We start from the raw sequence: 24961 nt of genomic DNA, 5'->3' as shown, positions 1-24961 counted from the left end.
TGTTTACTTTATATGTACTGTTTATTTGGTTTTTATTAGTCTTTTTCTTCATTTTGCGTGTTAGCTTGTCGTTTCCGTCGTTGCAAAGGTTTGCGTGTGCGTCGGAAGTATTCCAGAAGACTTATTGAAGACCGATTATTGCAAGGCAAGTCACACAGATCCCAAACACAATTCCTTTGAGCATGTTGATCCTATATTTAAAGTCTCTATTTATTTCAACTGTGCATTTATTTTCGAATGTCACCGGGTTGTGTGAACTTATTCCTTTGTTATGGCCAATTTGCATTGATTACCCTATTTCTTGATTACCTTGGGTTATTATAATTTGACTAGATGAGCTTTATATATTGGTTCAGCTAGATGTTAGACATAATTGCTTAGCCATGCTTAGAAACATTAGCACACGATTGGGATAACTAATGTTTCACTATTACTTAATGATGGATATTTAATGATTAGCTCACGATGGTCAATCGTGATTGGTTAATTAAATAATATGCCAACTAAAACTTGATAATGGTGGGTTGTGAGCACATGGTTTTGATGGTCGTGCTCATGACAATTAAGGACCGGTTCACGAGTTTCGGTTGTGAAACATTAACCGTGCCAACCACAAGCCAGCATGGGCAACGGCTTTACCTTTTGTACAGCATGGTTCATTGCGGGGCACCAGACTGAGAAGTGGCGGAGATAAGCCCACAGGGGTTGCTGGGGAGTCCATGCCTTGTTTATAAGGGGGTGGTTATGATCCAGGAACGGTGCGCTGTGGTGGATTGTGTTGTGTGAGGGGTACTGTCATAGCTCCTTTCCGAGGTACCGTGGTGGTATTGAGGCGCATGGTGACATGTTGTGGGGCTGCATCTTGTGGGTACAGTGGTACACCTCTGGCCAGAGTAAAACTATTCGAATAGCCGTGCCCGCGGTTATGGGCGGGTCTAACAATGTCTTTCGTGATTAGTCTCACACTTCTCACCATAATAAATGATGCTATAACTGGTAATAATTTGATTAGCTCCTGGTTTGGAATGGTACATTCCAGGTTTGGAGATAGATCTGTATAGCCGGGTATGGTTGTTCAGGATGGTTGGACCTGTGCAGCATGGGTATGTTGTTCAGTGTTGATTAATATTGATGATTGATTACTTTACAGTTTTACAATTCTCAAATGTTTGCTAAATGCTTCTTTTGCAAATGAGCCCTATATTATGCCATTCTTTGGTATCCTTGTGCACTTGCATATTTGCTGTGTGGCTTGCGGAGTATTCCATGTACTCACCTTGCAATAATCAATCAAACCTCAGTTGAAGACAAGTTACGAAGGAGAAGACGTTTGGCTTATACCCCAGTTGAGCTGCCTGTGGGAGTGGAGCCGGAGCTTCGCTTGACCGTAATTCCGCTGCAGTTTTCTTTTCTTTTGTAAGTATTTACGTTATTATTATGATGGATTTGTATATTAAATTGTCAGTTTGTATACCTCGGCTGATTCCTGGACAAGGGTTTTATGCACAAATTAGTTCGGAAATTACTAGTGAATTTCTAGGCGCGACAACTAGTTTCTAAAATAATGGGTCCGCCTCTTCAGTACTCCATATCTCCTTTGTTCTTTTCTTCTACCTCCTTCCCCCACGTCATTACGCCACCCGACAACCCCTCTTGCCACCTCCCCCGCCAGCCTCTCCATCGTTAGCACCGGCAGCCACATCGGCACCTCGACATCCTCCTCGCCGTCCCCGTTCCTCTACATGGCTAGAGGTGCCCCTCCTCCATGGTGCAAGCCTTGGCATCCACCACGAGGGCGGAGCATGTGCGCGAACGGGCGTCGCCGCAGCTCCCCCGCCGGTGACTCTACGACGGTGAAGGCGAACACATTGCCGGCGACTCTGCAATGGCGAAGGGAAAGGCGGCGATGAGGTTGAACCGCGAGCTCTGAGAGGCCAGTGACGGTGGCGCAAGCGCGCACAGTGTAGCGATCTCGCGGTGGCCGAAGAAGAAGGGATGGTGGACGAGCGCGTCGGAGGGGGATACCATGTCCCTACCAGCATCCGACACTGGCTTGTACTCTGAGTGGTGGCACGTGGTGATGTCCTCGTCCATTCCTCTTCCTCCCCACCGTGACAGCCACGCCCCCTAGTAGCAGAGAGCGCTCGCGCAAAGGTGGCGGCAATGGTGATGGCCCACCCCACCTAGACCACCACCGCTGATGCATTGCAGGAAAGGAGAGGGAGTCGGAAGAGAAGGAGAGGGGAAAGGGGAGACGTGTGGTTGGCCGGGAGAAGTTTGTGAAGGTCGGATCTCACGTCCGAAAGGGAAGAGATACCATTAGTGGAAGGAGAAGTGCTTTGTGTAACCTCTTGAGAAAAGGGTTAGCAAAGACCCGGCTCTTTGTGAGCTCCTCAACGGAGAGTAGAATCCCCTGAAGGATTCGAACTTCGGGAACAAGTTTGTGTGCTTCACCCTTGGTGATATTACTTCCTCCCACTCCTCTAGCTTTGCTTGATTGTGCGGCTATAGGTCTAGTTGCTGTTTGTGCTAGCATATTCTTGTTGTAGGCAGCTAGATCTAGAATTTACTTTGATTTGCGCTTACTCTGCTATTTTCGGAAATTCCAAAAATTACTGCTTCCGCATTTACTTAAGTTTTTAAATTAGTCTATTCACCCCCTATAGGTCTCATCGACCCTTTCAGTTCTAAATTTTGATATGGGGTGGTGTCAGTCACCATTTTTTTTTTGTCTAGGGACCACCTGGACCACCCATTAGATCCGCCCATTAAGTGTACTTTACTGTCTGGGTCAATGGTGCAACTGTGAGTAAAAAGTTTATTTAATCGATATACAATCGTCTAGGTAAAAACTAAAAACAAGTAAATAGATTACTATCACTATACGAGTGTACGAGTAAAATTATTTAGTTATTTTATTCTAGAGATGAATGGGAGGGGGAACGATGTGGATAGGGCTGGTGTAATTCTTTTACAAGACGTGGCTCAGAAATTAAGGGATGGGAATGAGGAGATGGGGTTGGGCATGCGAACCTAGGAGGAGGGAGATGGAACATGAAAATCGGGAAAGTGGAACCGAGAAAATGAAAAACAAGGAGGGAGCACTCTGAGGCGCGTGGATTGACAATCCCAATCCACGCGCTTCGCGCGAATTAGCGTGTCTATGAATAAACTTGTTCAAACTTAGAGAAATTTGACTAGAAATAAATCAGAATGACTTTTAGTAAAAACAGAGAGAGTACCTTCTACGTGTACTATTACTATTACTAGTTATATATTTACGGATTTTATCCAGAATCACATGCCTGAACACGATCTTTCCTACTTAAAACCTACTCAAAGAAAAACCCCCCGGTTCTTGCCTCGGGAACAATTGGTAAACCGGGGGTTGGCGCTCATCCGCTAGAGTGCCAGACCACCACACATCGCTCCCCCGTTCACCAAGACCACCACCACCTTATCCACTTTCGCATGACCGCATCTCCCGCACACGCGCACGGCGCACGCACGCAAGGATCCGGCCGCTTCCCCGTTGCCATGCCGGCTGTCGCTCTCTCGTACTACCAGCACCTGTTGCCTCGCCTACCTAGCTGCTGGCCTGGCCGGCGTCGCGTGCATTAACCGAAAACTTTTAGCGGAAATAAAAGTTACCATTGAAATCGACGAAAGTCGATCTGACCGAGATTGATCTGCCGGTCTGACCGAATGGATGCCGCCGGTCTGACCGGTGTTGAATGTCCGGTCTGACCGCCGAAGTCGCCTGCCGCACCTGTCGCCGCCGCCGGTCTGACCGCCTCGCTCCCGCCGGTCTGACCGCCGCAATGCTGCCGGTCTGACCACCGGTGAGTTGCCGGTTAGACCGCCGAAACCCGGTGAAATACAAATCGAAGAACTCTTAAAGTGGATGACGACTTTATTACTTCTCTTTGTGTTTACAAAGTGCAACAACAGCACTCCTTACAAAAATTTCGACTAAACTCGAAACCCTAAACCAAAACTCAACTCTATTGCTCTCTAAAGCGATACAGGAAGCCTCACGCTCCCTCTCTATTTATACCACAAAAACCCCTACTCAAAGTAGGTGTAGAACTCCTATACACAATAGGACTCCATCCTTCAGTTTCCATACGTTTTACAATTTCCAAACGTGCAGCAAACAACCGGCCACACCAGAAATCCAAAACGGATTCGCTCCCAAGCTGACATCCACGCGTGACCGTCTCCGACTCGCTGCCAGCTGGGCCCTTGCTTCTCCTGGGCCGACTTGGCATGCCGCCAACAGCCACCAAAGCCCACCGAGCCGCTCTCCTACTGCTCGGCCAACCAGTCATGCACACATACATGCTTCACCCTGCATGTATCGATCACACATACATGTACAGCACCGTACATGCATGCATACCTGCACGCTACAGTACCTCGTGTACTGTAGCACCATATACTACTCCAACTTTACAATTCCCTTGGCGAACACCGGCACTTTCACGCACACCTCGTGAAGCCCGTTGCGAAGATCTCTCCCACACGATGTCCATCCACCGTATGCCATCTTGTATCCAACTTCGTCACCCGGTATCCTTGACCGTTTGGACCTCAACTCCTCCCTGAGTCTAGTCCCGATCCCCACCGTTGACCGAAGTTGACATCCAAGAATCCAGACTCTAGTCACCTTCTCACATGGTATCCCGACCGCAATAGACCTCTGCTCCTCCCTGAGCATAGTCCCGGTCCTCACCATTGACCAAGATTGACCTCAAGTCACCTGCACACAATCAGACAAAACAACCGTTTCTAGGCACAGATATCACAACCTGACCCACATTAGTCACACGCACTCACACCAACATTCACACAAACTCTCAAACCAATTCTTTGATTAAATCATTTGCATAGCCAATTGTTCATCACAAATATTGATCATGACAATGATTTCACACATGGCCTCGCTCCTACCCCGCCCGGTGCTTCCCGCTGCCGCCGCGGCATCCACATCCTCCTCCTCAAGGTGCCGGTACCGCATCACAACGTCATCTTCGGCGCGCGGTTGGTCCAACTGTCAGGGCTGGAGACTCCGTCACCGGGTTTGGGCCGCCCATGCTGCTGATCAGCAAGGAGGGGTGCAACAGCAACAACAACAGGAAAGTGAAGACGATGTAGTCGACAGCAACGTGCTCCCCTATTGTAGCATCAACCGGAAGGAGAAGAAGACCATTGGGGAGATGGCGCAGGAGTTTCTCTCCAGGCGCTGCAGGCCCGTGCCTTGCCCTTCCCTCTTGTTGAATCCGGCTACCTCCTACCATACATACTATATACTCACAAGTCAATTGAGTCACAATTTAACCCGATTAGATTCCTCTTTTCCTTCTTCTTTAGGCCTTTTATTACGACAAGAAGGCCATAATATCGAACGAGGTGTTCGATAACCTCAAGGAGGAGCTTATGTGGGAAGGAAGCAGCGTTGTGATGCTAAGTAAGTGGTATAAAATATTCCTTTTCTTCTAGCTGTACACTATAACTGTGCACGCCGCTGAAAAGAAAAGATTATTGTTGGAAATTCAGAGATAATCCTATCTATATTCTTGTAGCTAGTTTAGCTGCTACTATCATTTTCTGGCTGTCCGGTTGCGTGGTGAGCAGTTGTGCATGTCGTGTCGTGCGCCGTGATCGGGGCGTGTGGGATGGCACACACTGAGAACCGATCATGGTGTACTAAGTTGTGGATCGTGGCGATTTGCCCATCCGCGTTTTTCCTATATATCGCAATGGAAGAGAAACATAAAAGTGGTCGTCTTATCGCAGCAAAAATACCTTGTGTTCTGGATATAGTTAACCATATCGCCTTGTGTTCGATAGACGACAGTGAGTTTGTGATAGCGTTCGCTGGATTGGCACCGTCATATTATGTCCACCCAATGCAAGTTACATTGGAAGCTCAATTCTTAAGGCAACATATCTCCATCATTAAGTGAATGCGAGACATCCCTGCTAATTTTCAGGAAAAAGAGAAAATGATTGTAAGCATTCTTATCAACACTGCACACTTCACTTGGCTGTGTAGGCAGGCAGGCTCCCGATAAGCGATACCAAGTGATAACAGATCCCTGTTCTCCCATTCTTGTTTGCTCGTTCTTAGCTCTAGAGTATAATAATTTGGAGCAACAAACATCTGGATGCTTTTCAACATTAAAATTGTCGACAACTGTGTGTGTGTAGATATATATATTTTTTCATATTTTTTTGAGTTTCTCCAATAACATTAGAACAACAGGAGCGACAGGAAAATGGATGAACTGCAAACAGAGGAATGTTTGTGTCCAATTTGTAAATAAAAAAAATACTAGGAGAGGTTTTTTAATTCAGCGATGCTAATGTTGTCATGTTAATGCTTAATCATTGCTTTTTATTTAATAGTTTTTTTGTTAGGCCCTGAGAGAAGGTACAATAGCAGGCTATTAGCCAGCTGTAAATTAATGGGATAAAAGATGAGAGATAAGAGCAGCGGGCTACAGATCTGTAGCCAGCTGCAGCGCGGACTCCAAGACGCAATGTGTGTATGATAGGTGGGGCCATATATTAATAGTATAGTAAACAACTATTATATTAATTGGCTATTAGATTGGTTATAAATGAATTGGAGCTAGCAGTGGGCTATACTATTAAACTTGCTCTGATGAGCAAAGACTTTTGGAAGCATCAATGGCATATGTGTCTGGCAACCCCATTATGACAGATGCTGAATTCGATGAACTAAAGCTGAGATTAAGGGTTGGTCTTTCTCGTCCCTAGTAACCTTATACTTGCTACAATGTGTAATGTTAAGTGCTGTAAAAAATTAATGATATTCTACCTTATTATTTAATATCAATGATAGATTTTTCTCAGTGCTGTAGCATGATAATGATGCTAATGTTGCCTTATAAAAAACATGAGTTAAATGGTATATTTTAGTAATTTCTATCATGATATTTGGTTGTCAGTTAGCTTCTGTGTAAAATGAGATTTAAAGATGAAACCATACATTGTAGCAGTAATGTAAATCCGAGACTGAACTTACATGTCAATCTGTTATTATTTTTTTTCTCTTGGCCAGAAAGAGGGAAGTGAAATCGTACAAGAAGGTCCAAGATGCAGTCTTCAGAGTCGAAAGGTTGGGATCGACTTATTTGGTTTTATTATACTAGTTCATTTTTTTTTGGAAACTGCAGTTTAGTAATTACATAATTACATTAATCTATTGAAACATAACAGATATGGGAAATTTACAATCGTAAAGTTTCAGTTTAGCAGCTCTAAAAAGTAGTTAGCCAAATGGCAGCCCATGGCTGTGGAATAAAAACTGTTGAAAATGAAAAGTATGGTAAGCAATTTCCATTTTGATAAGCATGCTTCAATCATCTGGTTAACAAAAAGTATTGTGTTTAAATTAGGAAAAAGTACGAATTATCCCCCTCCCGAACTATCGCGGTCGACCGAATTACACCCCCCCCCCTCACCTAAACTCGAAAACCAGACATCATTCACCATAAACTTTCAATACCGGACAAATTACCCCCCCCCCTCGATCCAATCCAGAGCGGTTTTGTCCTACGTGGCGTACACGTGGCAATCTAATCCGCATATTTATTTTTTAAAATGGTGGGGCCCACATGTGATACTCTCTCACCTCCTCTTTCCCCTCTTCCTCTCTCTCTCACACACACACTCACTCTTCCTCTCTCGAGTCATTCCGTCGTAGCCGGCGAGGCGCATGGAGAAAGCGTCATGGTTGTGGTCGCGGAACCTCCCACGCAGCGTTGTCGTCGTGGCCGGCCTTGTGGATAGCAGCAAGAGCAGCAACACGGTTAGCCCCAGCAAGCCCAATGTCCACAGGAGGCAAGCTCACGAACAACGACGACAAACACCAGACACTTCGTGCTCGTGCGGATCGGCGCCCTCGACGGCATGCATGGTACTGCGCTGCCGCCGTGAAGAGGTAAGCCGGAGAGGACGAGCTCGCACCGCCGCTTGCAGCCTCTTCCACCCGGCCTCTTCCGCCGGTGCCCTGCCCAAGCAAACTCGAGCTCGTCTGCGGCGCCTACATCGCGGCCACGCATGGCTGGCGCATCCTGTGCACCGTACGCATCGCCAATCGCCGCTAGCTACCAGCACTTGCGGCGGCAACGCCTTGCTCAACATACACGCGACGCGGATTATTAAGTTACATGCACCAGCAAGCACCAGCCAGTTGAACCTAAAAGTCTAAACTGATAGGGAAAGGCGGGCAATTCACTTTATACACTCCAACACTCCCCCTCAAGTCTCAAGCGTGGAATATTGGAGTGGGCTGCAATTATTTTATTTAATTGCGCGCTAGCCAGGATTCGAAACTCGAGACCTCTGACTCTGATACCATATTAAGTTGCATGCACCAGCCAGTTGCACCTAAAAGCCTAAGCTGATAGGAAAAGGCGGGCAATTCACCTTATACACTCCAACACTCCCTCTCACGCGAGACCCCCTCAAGTCTCAAGCGTGGAATATTGGAATGGGCTGCAATTATTTTATTTAATTGCGCGCCAGCCAGGATTCGAACTCAAGACCTCTGGCTCAGATACCATATTATTAAGTTACATGCACCAGCTAGTTGCACCTAAAAGCCTAAGCTGATAGGGAAAGACGGCAATTCACTTTATACACTCCAATACTCCCCCTCACGCGAGACCCCCTCAAGTCTCAAGCGTGGAATATTGGGGTGGGCTGCAATTATTTTATTTAATTGCGCGCTAGCCAGGATTCGAACTCGAGACCTCTGGCTCTGATACCATATTAAGTTACCTGCACCAGCTAGTTGCACCTAAAAGTCTAAGCTGATAGGAAAAGGCGGGCAATTCATTTTATACACTCCAACACGGATCATGTTCTTGGCCTCACGGATCTTGTTGGCTGTCCTGAGGAAGGCGGCTATCGCGGCGTGCGCGACGACGGAGCGCCTGTTTGTAGAAGCCAAGGCCTAGAAGGCACATGCGTACCGCGCTCTCGCCGTGGCCTTGGGCATCGACACGCAGGTGCTGTCTACAAACCATGGCACCAACCAACCCCGCCTGATGCTGCAGGCGCCGCCGCTCGTCGACATGGCATCGGAAACCAGCACGATGTTGGTATTTCTTACGACCACAGATAAATTTGCAAGCGTACGGAATACCGCTGTAGCACTTCACCTTGGGTGATGTCACGCCCGGAAATTCACTAGTAATTTCCGAACTAATTTGTGTATGAAATCCTCATCCAGGAATCAGTCGAGGTACACAAATTGACAATTTAATATACAGATTCATCAAAATAACTAAAACAATAAATACTTACATAAGAGGCACTTAGTCCTCACCACGAAGAAAACTGCAGCGGAAAAATAAAATCTAGCGAAGCTCCGGCTCCACTCCCACAGGCAGCTCAACTGGGGTATAAGCCAAACGTCTTCTCCATCGCAACTTGTCTTCACCTGAGGTTTGATTGATTATTGCAAGGTGAGCATATGACATACTCAGCAAGCCACACAGCAAATATGCAAGTGCACAAGGATACCAAAGAATGGCATAATATAGGGCTCATTTGCGAAAACAGCATTTAACAAACATTTGAGAATTGTAAAACAGTAGAGTAATTAATCATCAATATTAATCAACACTGTACAGCATACCCATGCTGCACAGGCCCAACCATCCTGAACAACCATACCCGGTTGTACAGACCTATCTCCAAACCAGGAATGTACCATTCCAAACCAGGAGCTAATCAAATTATTACCAGTTATAGCATCATTTATTATGGTGAGAAGTGTGAGACTAATCACGAAAGACATTGTTAGACCCGCCCATAACCGCGGGCACGGCTATTCGAATAGTTTTACTCTGGCCAGAGGTGTACCACTGTACCCACAAGACACAGCCCCACAACATGTCACCATGCGCCTCGATACCACCACGGTACCTCGGAAAGGAGCTGTGACAGTACCCCTCGCACAACAACTCAAAGCAATGCACCGTTCCTGGATCATAATCACCTTCTTATAAACAAGGCATGGACTCCCCAGCGACCCCCGTGGGCTTATCTCCGCCACTTCTCAGTCTGGTGCTCCGCAATGAACCATGCTATACAAAAGGTAAAGCCATTGCCCACGCTGGCTTGTGGTTGGCACGGTTAATGTTTCACAACCGAAACTCATGAACCGGTCCTTAATTGTCATGAGCACGACCATCAAAACCATGTGCTCACAACCCACCATTATCAAGTTTTAATTGGCAAGTAATTAATTAACCAATCACGATTGACCATCGTGAGCTTCCATTAAATATCCACAAGTGATAGTGAAGCATGATTTATCCCATTAGTGAGCTATTGTTTCTAAGCATGGCTAAGCATCTATTATAAGCATCTAGCTGAACCAAACCAATATATAAGGTTCTAGCTAATCAAATTATAACCCATAGGAAAATAAAGTCATCTTCGGCCATAATTAAATGGGAAAGGCTCACCACCCGATGACATTCGAAAATAAATGCACAGTTGAAATAAATAGAGAATTTAAATATAGGATCAACATGCTCAAAGGAATTGTGTTTGGGATCTGTGTAACTTGCCTTGCAATACTCGGTCTTCAATAAGTCTTCTGGAACACTTCCGACGCACTTGCGAACCTTCGAAACGACGGAAACGACAAGCTAACACGCAAAAACGAGGAGAAAGACTAAAAAAAAAATAAACAGTACATAAAAGTAAACAAACATGTAGATCATGATTTTAGATGAATTATGAGACTTGAACGGCCTCATTCTGACTTCATATGAATTAGTTACGAATTTTACAAGATTTAATTCCAATTAAACCTATTAAAGAAAAGACTATTCCAAATTAATTAAATCATTTACAAATGATTTATAACTGAGATAAAAGATTAAAACAACCTCCGGAAAAAGATTAGATTATATTTGGTAGATGACATATATTAAAAAGAAATAATATGCCACTGAAAAGAGAGAACGGATTTATATCAATTTTTGACGGCTGAGATTAATCTTGACCAAGAGTTGACCAATATCGGATGGCTTGGGTCGATCCGGCAAGCGGGCCTCACGAGATACCAACTCAACGAGTCAATTCTACGTGACATGGGATCATCCAAATGATCAACCGAAACCGGTGAACAGAACCGGCGGCTCTGAACAGCTCTAAACTAAAGGACGACTCCACACGGACGAACGAACGAAGCACGGGGAACACCTCGTTCGAACGAACGAGCGAACGACTCAACAACGGCTGCGGCTAAACCGGTGAGGTAGACACGATTCACGGTAAAGCCCCGGTACGGCAAACGATAGGCCGATAGGAATCTAGGGATGCACCTACGGCTAGATAACTTGATTACCGAGCAACGGCTAAAGCGGCGGCTAGGTTTAAGCGGCACACAGCTGCGACACGGCACAACAGCGACGGCACGGCAACAAGGCGCTGGCGGCAGCGGTGGCATCGCAACACCAGCAGCAGCGGCAACGTGGCTTGGCCGGCAACGGCAAAGCGGCACGGCGCAACAGCACGACTGAGGCAGGGAGCGACACGGCGGCGGCTAGGCGGCTAGCGCACACTAAGGCAGCAGCTAAGCGTGGCACGGCGGTGTGGCAGCGACAACGTGGCTACTCGACGACACAAATGAGAGATTAAAACCTAAACCGAGGGAACACGAATAGAAGTCTCACCGAACCAAAATGATCGGAGAGGGAGAGATGATGATGGCCACCCGGCGGCAACACACGGAGACGACGACTACGCTAGACAGACATCGGATTAGGTTAGATTGGATTAAGACCCTAGGGATAAACTACACCGGTGAACAACATAGGAGCGCGGTTGCCGGCGAACCACGGCACAATAATGCAAATGGAGGGCACCGGGAGGAAGAGCGCAAGGCGACGGTCCTTACCAACACTTACGCGACGACAGACGGCGACAGAAGATGGCCGGCGACGAGCTTCGAAGGGCGGCGAGGTACTGTCCACGGCGGCAACGATTTTCCGGCGACGAACGGAGGCAACAGAGGGGTGGACGAGGTTCACTTCGCAGCTGCGATGCCGAGGGAGGCTGCGGCAAAGCTTGGCGATGACGGAAGGAGCAGCAAGGCCTTGCCGGAGATCAAAACGCGACGGCGAACTTCGAGTTGACGGCGACGACGGGCTTCCCGGGGTCTTCGACGCAAGGGAACCGGCTGCCGGGCTTGCTCTTGACCTTGCGGAGCCGAGAGAGGTGGCGGCACAGGAGGGCGACGACCGAGGCGACGGCGAGGTGCGGCTGGACCAGCGGCCGGCGGCGGCGAAGCTTGGATTCACGTCGGTGAGGTACTTCCAGACGTCTTCGGCGACGGGGAAGTGGAGGCCGGTCTTCTTCTCCTCCTCGTGAACCCAACCGCGGCAGCGGCGACCGAAGGCGACGACCACAGCGACGGCGCAGGGCTGCTGGAGCGGCGGCCGGAGGTGGAGAGAGAAGGCGAGCGCGGGGAGAGCGATTCCGGCGACGACGACGGACGGGACTTGAGGGGATAGGTAGAGGACGACTAGGGGGTCCTTTATATAGGCACGGGAGCTCGGGATCAAGCGCACAACGACGGGAAAAACTCGGGAAAGTTTAGGATCTTCGCCGGAAAAAGGAAAGATTGAACCGCGAAATTGGAAAGGATTTCCATAGAAACATTTGGGGATTTCTTGGGGAAAAGGAAGAGGAGATTGAGAGGATTCCATTCCCGCAACTAATTTGGAAAAAGGAGCAACGAGGTGGCCGGATTTTGGAAGGGGATCGGCGGCACTGTGCACGACACGGGAGACAGTCGGCTGGAGGAGGAAGATGGAGTACTGTAGCGCGGGAGAGGCAAAACAAACTTTCGGCCGGGCTGAGAGGAAGGGAGGGAATGGGCTGAATTCGGCCCAAGACTAGGAAGGATGATTTTATTGCTTTTCCAAATAAATTAACCAATGAGATGATCTTTCAATTGTTAAAAATACTTCCAATGCTCAAATAATTCCAAGAAAAATCTTGAACATATTTGGACACTCAAAGTATTTAATATAATAATATCCAAATCATTTAATGATTAATTTATTATTTAAATAATTGCTAAACTGTTCTTTGTATTATTAAAATTAAGAATTGAGCTCTGAAAAATCCGAGAAAATTTCAGAGAGTATAATTAATTATGGAGAATTTAATAAAAATTAAATCCAACCATGCTTTATATTTAGGAAATTTTATTTCCTACATTTAACTTCACTTGTAAATTAATGAACATTTAATATAAATTCTATTAATAATTTATTAAATAATTTATAAATCCTGAAACGAAATTTCAGGCTGTGACAGGTGACCCCTAAAGGATATCAAACACAGGGAACGTGTGTAATCTACCTAAGGCTAAGACGATCCAAGGACAACAACTGATGATAGGTAGGCTAGGCTAGAGAGGTCTTTCTATTGGTTTTAATTATCTAAGCTAAGTTGAAGGTAATTCCCTATCTGTTGCTTCGGGCACCGACCCCTGCTAGTCTGCCAGCGTGGTTCCGGCTATAGCTCTATGATGTATCCGAACATGGAGGATTACTAGGACTGGATTCAGGGCTGTCACCGCCTGCCGCCTACCTCTGACAAATCCGTGGGATACGCAACAAACAAAGGTAATCTCTAACCTAGACATCATGCCTAAGTTATTAATTACTACTCTAATACTTGCGCAGAAACTTCCTTCTTTATCCAGAGTCCTAGTACTAGAGCACTTAGTATAAATACTAAACAATGAACCCGCAAAGATGGAAATCTATCTTACTCAGACTAAATAATTAAATAACATAAGGAAAGAACACGAATGCTTACTTTATAGAAGAAGTTCTCAGAACCCGGAGCAGAGTGTACCGACAGCTCCGGTACTCCTCCAGAATTCCTCCTAGGAAGCTACACTCGTCGAGGTAGAAGTCGGAGAGAGCGCCAAACCTTTCGGGCACTCCTCCAGAGCTTCCCCTCACTCTCTACCTTATTCTAATGTACAAAAGATACAATAGAGCCTCTTGTAATTCAGCTCAAAGTTGTGTGTGTTGGAATGAAAGTGAAGACCTCCTTATCTAGGCTCCAAATGACGGTTAAGGGTATGGGAAATGAACAAAACACCCTGCAACCGCCATAGGGGAGGAATCTAAGCCGTCCACGTGAAGCCAGATGGCGGGAGGCGCCAGGATTGGTTTGGCCGAACTAGTGGTTCGGCCGAACCAAAAATCCGTCCTCCTGGCCTCTCCTTTGGTCGGTAGGTAGCTTTTTGGGCCCCCAACATCTTGCACAATGTTTTAGCCCAATTCTAAGTGGTTTTGGTTGACATATGGGCCCTCCAATCTGTGTAAACGTGTCCTGAATGCGCGGAGGTGCATTTTGTCGCATGACGGATGTGTTTTCTCCTCAAAATACCTGCATACACATATTTCACCAACACTAGTGGAAATGATTAGTAATAAACCCTACCACTAAGTTGGATACCATATTTTATTTCATTATATGCAAGTATTGACGGTCAAATATTATGATTTAAGGACCGTCAACACACGGCAAGCATGGGCGAGGTCGTCTTACTGCCATCCAAGAATGTGGCGGGAAAGCAACGCGTCGAGCATGATGGCGCTGGCGCTGGCACCTTCATCCGAGAACATGCCATCGAAAGGCAGCCTGGTGTTGACGGAAAACACGAGACCTGGGAGATCTGCTTAACTCCAGTGCAGGTCCAAAACTCGCCTTCGGGTATGCTAGCGTGCCAGTTGATTTGATCCTGCAATCAACAAGAAATAACGACAAAGAAACCGCGGTTAAACCTATAAACGATAGCTGATCGGCTAAGTGCCGATGACATATCATTTATCTTTGAGCCGATGTCATATATAAATCGATCGGCGGTTATAAATAGGTAATAAAGAACTAAATCTACTCGATCGGCTGTAGATATTAACAATATATAATCCTGATGTCGATATATACTTAAATCAAGTGATTGGGATAGATCTGTTGCCATGCCGAGACAGTATAAATCACTTAGATCGAAATATATATTAACAACTAGACTATATATGTTCATAGCATAGCCGATCAGATAGATCTAGCATGTATCGGCTAATACTCCGATACAACTCTATGTTAAGATATTAAAACAAGCAGAATATACCAAACAGAAGCTTAATATACTTAGATGCAATAAAATCTTGACATAAAGGGCAGATTTAACGTATCCATGAAGCATATAGAGCAAATATAGTTAAATCAGATAAGATCGGCTGAAACCCTGATGCTACCCTAATCGGCAACCAGAAGGCAGGCTAGAGATTGATATTCTAAGCACGACTTAATAGATCAAACTCAACTGATGCAGCATTAAGTATGAAAAGAGGAACAATATCTAGACAATTAAGCCGCTGGAAGTTTCATAGAGTGGTGAATATCTTATATAATCTAAATCAACGTCGATGTTTAACCTAATCAGCTACCCTCTACCGCCAAATGTTAGCCGATTGTAGGTTAAATAGCGATATTGCTGGAGATTATGTAAGATATATGATAACTTGACGAATTACATAAACGAGATTAGAGTATCATAAAGATGGAAGCACTAATCCCGAGAACGCAAGCCGTCATAACAAGTTTTACCTCTTGTTGAAGATCGAAACCGATGCAGCTCAACCCGAAAGCAAGAACTCGTCGAAATAAAACTAAAGCAAAAGGGTGGCGATGCACCGAAATTGTATTGAATGTGTGTGTTAATTGATTACACGGGGTTTGGGGTCTATTTATACCCGAAAATTAGAAACTATGTCCATATCGGACACAACTCTTATCTCTAACAAACTCTAAGATACCATAAGTCTTTATGGCAGACTTTTGCCCTAAACATATCTCTAAAGAAATTACATAAAATATCCTAATTAATAGATACAATTGCCTTCTCAGGACTCTATCCATGTGCGGCAATCATCTTGAAGCATATCAACTCAATCCGATGTCGTACACCAAGTCGTATTGTCGGAATCGGCTGTATCGGCTTACCCAGTCTAACTCGGACCCAGCCGATCCTAATTGTAGCCGATTTGGACTCCAACCGATTCTCACTCCGTTCTAGGATCGATTTCCGCCTTTGATTCCTCTTCGATCTAATCCTCTTTTCTGATGTAGATATTACCAAATTTGGTCGTTAACACCTGGTGGCCATGGCCATGGGCCTGGACCTCAATGCTCTGCCGCCATCCCTAGGGGGAATCGTCGCCTCCTCCAAGCTACCTCGCCGTCAAGCTGGAGTCGTGCGGAGGCTCGCGAGTTCGCCAGCGCCCTAAGCTTTGGGTCGATTCGCATCCGCCCGATCAAGCTTCGTCTCCGGTCTCCGCCTTCCTTCTCTAGCCACAGGTATAGAGAGAGAGAGAGCGAGAATGAGCATGCAGAGGGGATAGTTGGAAGGAAAGAGATGACATGTGGTCACAAATAATTTTTTTTATTATTTTTTTTCACCACGTGTGCTAGATCAAGTCAAAACCGCTCAAAATAGTGCTTGGGGGGGAGGGGCTATTTGTCCGGTATAAATAGGTTTTTTTTTTGAAAGGAATACTACCAGGCAATGGCCCATTAGTGTATTTTATAGAAGCCAACAAAGTATTTACAGGGAAAAAAGAAAAATTACAAAAGGCTACAACCCCCTATAGAAACTATAAAGTTTGTAACTAATCAGAAACCAATTGTCTAAGATCATCATTCATCCTACACATATGTAGAAGAATTTCATACTTAAAAGAATTCCACCATCTGTCAAAAGAAGGATCTATATTCTGGAAAATCATTCCATTCCTTTGCTTCCAAATGTGCCAACACGCAATGAAACAAATCTCCAAGAATCCTTTTTTCTGAAATCTCAATCTTGCTAGCACCAGCATCTGAAAGAATTCTAGAGAAGTGTTCCAAGATATTCCTAGCTTCTGCCAACATTTTCTACTAAAAGGGCATTGAAAGAACAGGTGAGACAAAGTTTCTCTGTGATGCAAAGGGCATAAGACACAAGTAATATCTGGTATTTGAGTTTAAGGAGGTAATTCAGTCAACCGCTATAGTTCAGGGGGTAATTCGTACTTTTTTTCTTTAAATTATGCCTCTTAGAAGAACTCAGCCCCAAAGGGGAAGACCTCCCTAGGGTATTATAATTAAGAAGAAGCATATGAAACCGGGGCCAAGAAAGGTCACGAAAGCCAATCCCCCCTATGATAAACCCTGAGCTCCACTCGAGACACTCACGGCTATGATTTGTCCGAACTTTCGGTGAGTTGAAGATAACTATGATTTGGAAGAAACGTTGACGACCCAACTATAACCGTACGAGATGTTGTTGTGTTGCGCCTTAGCGATCGATACACCTTTCAATGGGTTGTTGATCTAGCCGGTGTAGATCAACCTTATTCTTGCAAGCAAATCGAAGAAACATGCAAGAACAAGAACAAGATAAAAGGAATCTGAATTGTAAATAAGAATTAAATACAAATGATAAGTTGGGGTTCCGGAACGAGCAAACCAGCGATCTAACCGATCACGGGATTACACGGCAAAGTAGAAGCTAAACTTTAATCTAAACAAAACCCTATAAACTCTGAAGGGGTACCTAGCTATTTAAGAATGTGAGAGCACGACCTAGGGGTCCCTAGGGTCGTGCTCCACCTGGTTGTGGCACACCCCACATGGGCTCCACTTGGGCCGGGGTCCCAAACAAAGTTACAAGCCCAAAGGCCCATGACAGGTGGCGCAACACCTTGTTTCTCTATTTTGCCGACGAATTTGGAGATGAGATTGGATTCATTGGAAAGAAGATTCCAAGAGCTTTCCATCGACTCAAAACAGAGCTTGTATGCACATTTGCGGTCGTTTGAAGTCAACACTGTAGCAGGTGGCCGAATTGGATTTCAAAAATTGGTCAACTTAATCTTGATATGAGCGACGATTGTATCAATAGTAGCCATGGTCACATCACCCTACATAGGGAGCTTCCCCGTGTAGATATCTATAAGAATATTTCCAACAACATGCTATGATCTAGTGTCAAAATTAAAACAAGAAAAGTCTATCTTAGAGAACTATTTTGTAGAGACATGACCTTATTCACATTATCACTATTTTGGGTGCTAATGTGATGTTGTTTAGGTAATCTATCCTGGAATAACAAATTTGCAATTTTCGCAGGTCTACAGTGACTTGACTGTCGATTACTTCAAGATGTTCATGCTAAATGTTCCAGCAGCAGTTGTAGCTCTAACATTGTGAGAATCATATGACATGATGTCAGAGATTTTTTTTTCTGCGTTACACCATGTTTAATAAATTTTTTCTTGACCAGATTTATGGTCATTTTTCACTTTGATGAAGAATCATTATTGTTTTTAGCAGTTCTGTTTGTGTGTACTAAATACTTTGTTTATATCTAATCTACATTTCTTTTTCACAGATTCTTCTTCCTGGATGATTTGACAGGTTTTGAGATCACATATCTTCTTGAGGTTAGTTCTAACAAATCCAAGATAATATACCAATTGAGATCCATGCAGTACTTCTCACTGACATATGGGCCCGAGGGTCTGTGGCGCCCTCTCTCATAATATACCTTAATACTTCTTCCTTCCCATAATAAGTTCATTTTGCCTCCTATTTGTCCCAAAATAAGTCCACTTTTAAGCAATCATTGTATCGTAATTTGTGAAAGTAGGGTATAATTGCATTGAGATTTGATAAAGTGAGGGTATTATGTTCTTTTTGGTTTTGTGCTGGTATGTATGGGATGGGTATAATATATCTTTAGTTCTTTACATGTATAATGTATAAAATCCTGATGATGTTATATATACTAGAAAAGGTTTGCGCGCTACGCCGTGCAGGGAAAAAATTAAACAGAAAATATTACAGGACGATTAGGTGATTAATGCATACATGTACTCCGTAAGTGATCATTTACATTGATTAAAAAACAATACACTAATATATAGGACAAATAAAGTAGCTGCCTTTTTCTAGTGAGATCAAACTGGTGGCTACAGGAAATGTTCCATTTATAAGTTCATGTGCATTCTTCTCTCCTGCTAGTTCAATCCACAACAAAAGCACAGCAGTATGAATGGCGCTTTGGTCCTGCAAACATGAAATGGTTATGCTTATGTTGGACGATATAATGCACATAATAATTTCATTATAAAGCAGCACCGACTGAAGAGTGGGAGCATCAAACTAAATGGATTAAACATAAAAGAAGAATATATATATTGAAATATAGCGCAGTCTCCGGCTCTTCTCAGTCAAAATAAATAAGTAAATAAAAGAATATATAATATATAGAAATATGTAAGAGCAGCAGGAAAATGATTATCCATAGGCATCGCCATCGTTTGGAAAGCCTTTGTGTCATATTATTAAACTCCGAAAAGTACTCTAGAATGACATAAGACCAACACCCCGTGAGTTGTTTGTTTATAAACAAGTTGCCCGTTAAAAGAGTAAACTATGATTGAAACAAAAAAAGGGACAAAATCATGCTAGCTAGCTACTTACTGGGAAACCAAGATTTACGACCATTAAAATTAAACCACTATACATAGTACTGTTTAGCAACGATACATATGGATCAGCAAGTATGCTATGGGGGTAGTCACTGAGCACACATAAAACCCCACGTTTAAGGAAGAGAAATTGAATGTAACTCATAGGAGGACAATTCAGTTTTGGAAAATATGTCGTTTCGGCATGCGTTTCGGAATGGCCACTAATCTTCGCATATTAAATAACATTACTTAATATCATATTGCTGGGCTTGTGGAAAAATAAAACAAAGTCCAATCATCCAAAACCAAACTGTCACCATAACCAAACCAAATCTATATCTAAGGACTGTCAGCCTAGTAATCTCACATTAGCGCAAAAAAACTTGTTGTGTAACATAATTGACCTAACAATATATATAGGGAGCTCATCAACAAACAACATTGTGTGACACAACGACCTAAGAGACCAAGAAAATACACCTAGGTTTCTATCTAGCATATCCATCAAACAAAAGTTAAGTTGGGAGTGGCTTGTTTTTCACTTAATCTTCATGTCTGAATAATGCATAGCTTTAAGTAGAGACAACCATCATGAAGAAAATATCCATATGGATACCAAAAATGTACTACTAGTAGGAAGTAGTAGGTCATAACACAAGGAAGGGTGGCTTATGGCATAGCGATACCAAAAATGTACTACTAGTAGGAAGTAGTAGGTCATAACACAAGGAAGGGTGGCTTATGGCATAGCTGCATAGCATCTTAAAGCCCCTTTGATCAAAGCACACAAATAGGAAAAACCCAGGAATAAAAGTGATGTGCTTCTTTAATCCTACAGGAATAAAAAACATAGGAAAAGATAATAGGAGCCCTTTGATAGTGCCATAGGAAAAACAAAGGAAAATTTACAAAGAGGTTATACCACTTAGTATTTTTCCTATAAAAGTGAAGCATAGGAACATAATCCTGTAAGTCAAAGGGAAACATAGGAAGAAAAATCCGTTGGAATTTGAATCCTATAAAATTCTTTGCCACTCCTATGAATCAAAAGGTCCCTAACACCATAAGTAATGTTAACTGACAGATGCAATAAACATTTCCTTATGTAATCCATTATTGACATATTGTTTTCAAAAGCAGAGTGGGAGCAGTGACACTGTAAAATTACAGCGAACAGTTAACTGCATAATACATCACCTGCAGGAGAGAATGACGGCGCTGAATAATTGTAGCTTTTGTCATCACCTACACAAATATACCACTTCACTTTAATCAGAAGTAAAGAACATTCACAGCCCTCGCGGAAGCACCTATCCACCTACTAATGTGGGACTTTACTGTAAGAAAACATGATACAATGGTCGCTAACCAAAACTACTGCACCAAAATCGAAAGCAGTCATCCAAATTTTGTTGGTCTTATGTTGGCAACAAAGAGCCCCACCTTCGGTTTCTCTAGCTAGGTAGTGGCCTTAACTCTCTTATGCTGAATGTACATTAACTTATGCTTGGTGCAGTCTATTTTCCCTGCATGGAGAAGTAAAACGATAGAAATGAAATTGCTATGGATCTAGATGTGATACTGAAGAGGCAACCATCTTAAACATCAAAGGGGATAATAAAATATTATCTGGAACTTATGCTAAGCAGGTGTGAATGATGCTATGTAAATCCTAAATGCTAATGTAATATGCACTAAATACCTTGTTTCATCTCCAGGGACTATGTGTCCTGTAACTGAATCTGCATATAGCACTGAAAAGTAAGTAAGATTCAGAGGCCCCGCAAAAAAAGTAAGATTCAGAGGCAATGCAACGGCATGAACAAAAAAAGAAAACTGCAATAATAAGATAGTATTGGTCAGCAGCAACACATCCACATCACAGCAAGCATGAGGAAAAGCAAAGCAGTACAGTGCAGAGGAGGAAATACATATGGAGGGACGGAGGAGGCTTATTTCCTCGAGGCGACGTTGTTGTCCATGAAGCCTGGGATAACATCCAAATAGATTTAATCTATCAACTATTTAATTTAGGTGTCGGTCTGCAAGCAACGGTAGGATCAGTAATCTTTAAGTCCCCAAAACGAACAGATCAACAAATTGGAAATCGCTTAAATAGCTCGAGATGAGCACGCACCATTGTAGAAGGAATGCAGCCAACAAAAAATAGATGAGAGGAGAAAGAACTCTAAGCAAAATACCAAAATGCAATTAGGATAGCAATCTCGATGGAGAAAACCCTAAATACCCTAAATCCTTGGCATTCTCCATCAATTTCCCTTGGTCCCAGGTTGGGAGCCAATACGGCTGCCGCCGGCGTGAACACACACGGGTGAAGCGCCTCTACCATCGCCTTGCACCCGTGCGCATGCCCGGCGGCGATGGCCTGGTGAAGAGGGAGAGGCAACACGGGTGGTTGGGGAGGGGGGAGGGAGGTGGAGGTGCGAGCTGAAGGTGGAGAGTGCGCGGCGGTGGCTAACACTACCCGCCGCCATCGAGATTGGGCGCCATGAGACCGAGCGACTCGAGGGAGGCGAGCGAAATGGTGACGTGGGAAACTCTGCGCCCATCGTTCCAACGACTCGGTAAGGACGCGCAACGCGGAGGCACGGACGGATGGATGTTGCCCAAAGCATAGAATCAAACGGCTCTGATTAGGCGGACTGTATTGCAAATACCAAAACAATGAGGGGTTTTCTGCAAAATCTGATGGCGGATTTTATACATGTAAAGAACTAAATATACATTATAGTCCTATAATTTGTTCACTCGCTAGAATAGACTTTGAAAAGTCATAATTAGGTATAACCTTTATACCTCTATTTTACCGTAATCAATGAGCCAGGTGGCAATTAAAAATGACGATTTGGCTGCTCGGCTTGGTTTGCTGCATGGGCCTAAGTGCGCACTAAGACTGGGGCATTAAGGGGGGGGCAGTAATTCCAGCTAGGAAGTGAGAGTTAGGAGTGATATGATGGAGGGAGTGAGGGGTCAGAATTTGTAATTTGCATAGGAGACAAGAGGGGAGGGTGAGGGCAGGCTTGTTTTCTTTCCATAGAAGTAATGGGTGGGGAAATATCTTTAACTGTTCTTTGCCAACCTGCTAATGTCAGTTGAAAGTCTTCAATGATCTTGGCTTTATTCTTCTTGCATATTTTCCAACAAGCTATAAGAAATATGTTCACGAACCATCTTCCTTGTTCAATTAACGCCATTGTTTTAACTGTTGGACTTCCATTGATGATGTCATACCTGATATGTGCTTTCCATGTCATATACATGTATGGATTTTTCCAGAAAATAAATATTACAGCAGTGCCACGATAACCATCTAAAAGTAACCAGCAATGTTGTTTTTGAAATACTCAGCATGGTAGACTCCGGTAATTCTATATCATACATGTCACTTTTGGAACAAACTGTCTAATTCTACATCAGACCTTATAGTGGATCTGATGCCATAAAACAAACTTTGTTATTTACTGATTTTTTTAGATAATAAACATTGTTATTTACTGATTGCATTCATGAATGATGCAGTTGCCAGAGCCTTTCAGTTTCATCTTCACATGGTTTGCCGCACTGCCTCTAATATTTTGGGTAGCACAGGCAATTACGAGTGCCATAGTGAAGGACTTTTTAATTTTGAAGGTATTTTCATTGTCTTATCATACATCGTTGGCATGTTAAGTATGGTACAAAATGACAAATCTTTTGATAATTAGGGACCGTGCCTGAACTGTGGCAATGAAAATCTTTCCTTCTTTGGGACTATACTGTCTGTGCCTAGCGGTGGTGCAAGAAACAGTGTGAAATGTGCAAAGTATGGATTTGAAATCTACTACTCGGTTTCTGATGCATTCTATCTTATATTTTAACTAATGTGGTTACTTTGTATGTTTATCAGTTGTGGCAGTTCATTGGTATACGATTCTGCATCCCGATTGATTACACTCCCAGAAACAGCTGAGGCTTGATTGAAGATCACTTCAGTGAGTCATTACCCTAATGACCTGTCTATAAACTGCATATTTCTGGATACTTTTAAGCATTTGAACTGTTGATAATGTGAAGGCTGAAGATCATCCGGTAGTTTTTACAAATGTAAAATTTCTGGAGAAGAGTAACTGAACTGACAATTTAAAGAAGTTAAGTGGGGAAGCATCACGTGGAAATGGTACACTTTTTGCAAATTTCATTTCCACTCGGTCTAGACATTCCCAAGCTAGAGACGGACAAAATTTCTAGTCCAAATTCAAACTTAATTGGATAGATAAGAAAAATACATACTTACTGAACAATGAACTTGTCCTCTATTTTCTGAGTATTTGTTTTTTTGAAATCTAGCAAATGAAATTGATTTTCATCAAAAAAATTTGCTTGAATAGAATATGTCTACCCTGTAATTTCTTCAATTTTTTTATGTATACATAGAGAAAATAAAATTTGCAACACTTGTGCTAGTGTGTAGTTAGGAAACATACTGAATATGAACGTGGTAATTAATGACAGCTTGCTTGGTGGCATCTAAAAATAACAGAGTTGGAAAATACCAACATATATGTTATTGACAGGCCCCGCATGCCATTCTCACATGCGATGATATCTTGCAGCTTGTATCTTTTCGATGGCATTTTCCTTATTTCCTCTTAATAAGATGAAAAACTCCAATTTACATTAGCAGGACAGGAGCTGCACCAAAGCAATTCCTTGTATCTACCATGGAGAGCAAGATGAACTTTTCATCTTGTGACAATCGTGTAGTGAAGCATCTTTTTTTTATACTCCTTTGTCTGCCTCTTTAAATATTGTATATATTTGCATTTCTTAAGAGTTTAAGAAATAGCTATGACTATATATACTGTACAAATACTTTCGAAAGTTTATATTGTGCATGAACTAAACTGTCGTCATACCATGATGAATGTCTGACTGGCCCATGCTTATTGAGTAAATTATGTTAGCAGTACCTGAAGACGCAAGATATATGTAATAGTGCACAGACTGATGCACGAACTTGTGTACTGCGTGCGAATCAAGGCCAAATGACATACCAGGGCTTATTTTGCTGTTTTGGACACTGGCTGACACCACGTAATCAGGGTGGGTCTAGTCCGCGAACGTTCGCGAAACAGTCGATAACCTTTTTCCTTGTTCGTTATAATGATACGGTTAACTATGAAATGCTTCTTTTCCGTTATAATGACATGATTAACCATAATTTGCTCCTATCGAGCACTAGTATTTCGTTGTTTCGGTTCGATGTTGTGCTCCCTCATGAAGGCTGTCTGAGTTGGTTTCACTATACGATCAGCCACCGAATTGATTCTATTAGTGGCAACTTCAGTGGCATCTAAAAG

General features: G+C 43.5%; 2 protein-coding genes and 1 long non-coding RNA gene across 4 annotated transcripts; 1 reads left to right on the top strand and 2 right to left on the bottom strand.

Moving 5' to 3' along the window:
* The first annotated feature begins 6696 nt into the window (after nucleotides 1-6696).
* LOC4345240 (PGR5-like protein 1A, chloroplastic) lies at nucleotides 6697-24553 on the top strand. The gene is made up of 8 exons (XM_066303464.1): nucleotides 6697-6765; nucleotides 7091-7147; nucleotides 18256-18332; nucleotides 18518-18569; nucleotides 23142-23252; nucleotides 23327-23424; nucleotides 23509-23593; nucleotides 24286-24553. The coding sequence occupies exons 1-7, from the start codon at nucleotides 6697-6699 to the stop codon at nucleotides 23576-23578; spliced, it is 534 nt and encodes a 177-aa protein (XP_066159561.1). The 3' UTR covers nucleotides 23579-23593; nucleotides 24286-24553.
* On the bottom strand, nucleotides 10284-12932 carry LOC136351502 (uncharacterized). Its single transcript, XM_066303675.1, has 2 exons — nucleotides 11954-12932; nucleotides 10284-10697 (listed from the first exon to the last, which is right to left on the bottom strand). Exons 1-2 carry the CDS (start codon nucleotides 12762-12764, stop codon nucleotides 10582-10584), a joined length of 927 nt encoding a protein of 308 aa, XP_066159772.1. The 5' UTR covers nucleotides 12765-12932; the 3' UTR covers nucleotides 10284-10581.
* Nucleotides 18940-22158, bottom strand: LOC9272596 (uncharacterized). Of its 2 annotated transcripts, XR_001548497.3 has the most exons (4): nucleotides 21304-22158; nucleotides 21045-21127; nucleotides 20799-20846; nucleotides 18940-19194 (listed from the first exon to the last, which is right to left on the bottom strand). It is a non-coding gene; the product is annotated as an uncharacterized lncRNA (long non-coding RNA). The 2 variants fall into 2 exon arrangements; XR_001548495.3 differs by having other exon boundaries at nucleotides 18940-21127.
* Nucleotides 24554-24961: the final 408 nt, after the last annotated feature.

Source organism: Oryza sativa, chromosome 8 (assembly GCF_034140825.1).
Source record: "Oryza sativa Japonica Group chromosome 8, ASM3414082v1".
Taxonomy (NCBI): domain Eukaryota; kingdom Viridiplantae; phylum Streptophyta; class Magnoliopsida; order Poales; family Poaceae; genus Oryza; species Oryza sativa.
This window is presented reverse-complemented; position numbering and strand designations above follow the sequence as displayed.

Bases quoted from the DNA above. Each gene is read 5' to 3' on its own strand.
- LOC4345240 (XM_066303464.1), top strand. From the start codon at position 6,697: ATGGCATATGTGTCTGGCAACCCCATTATGACAGATGCTGAATTCGAT. The intron at 18,570-23,141 runs GTTAGTTCTAAC...TGAATGATGCAG, and splicing joins AGATCACATATCTTCTTGAG to TTGCCAGAGCCTTTCAGTTT. The intron at 23,253-23,326 runs GTATTTTCATTG...TTTGATAATTAG, and splicing joins AGGACTTTTTAATTTTGAAG to GGACCGTGCCTGAACTGTGG.
- LOC136351502 (XM_066303675.1), bottom strand. From the start codon at position 12,764: ATGGAATCCTCTCAATCTCCTCTTCCTTTTCCCCAAGAAATCCCCAAA. The intron at 10,698-11,953 runs GTAAGGACCGTC...TTTGCGTGTTAG, and splicing joins CTGTCGTCGCGTAAGTGTTG to CTTGTCGTTTCCGTCGTTTC.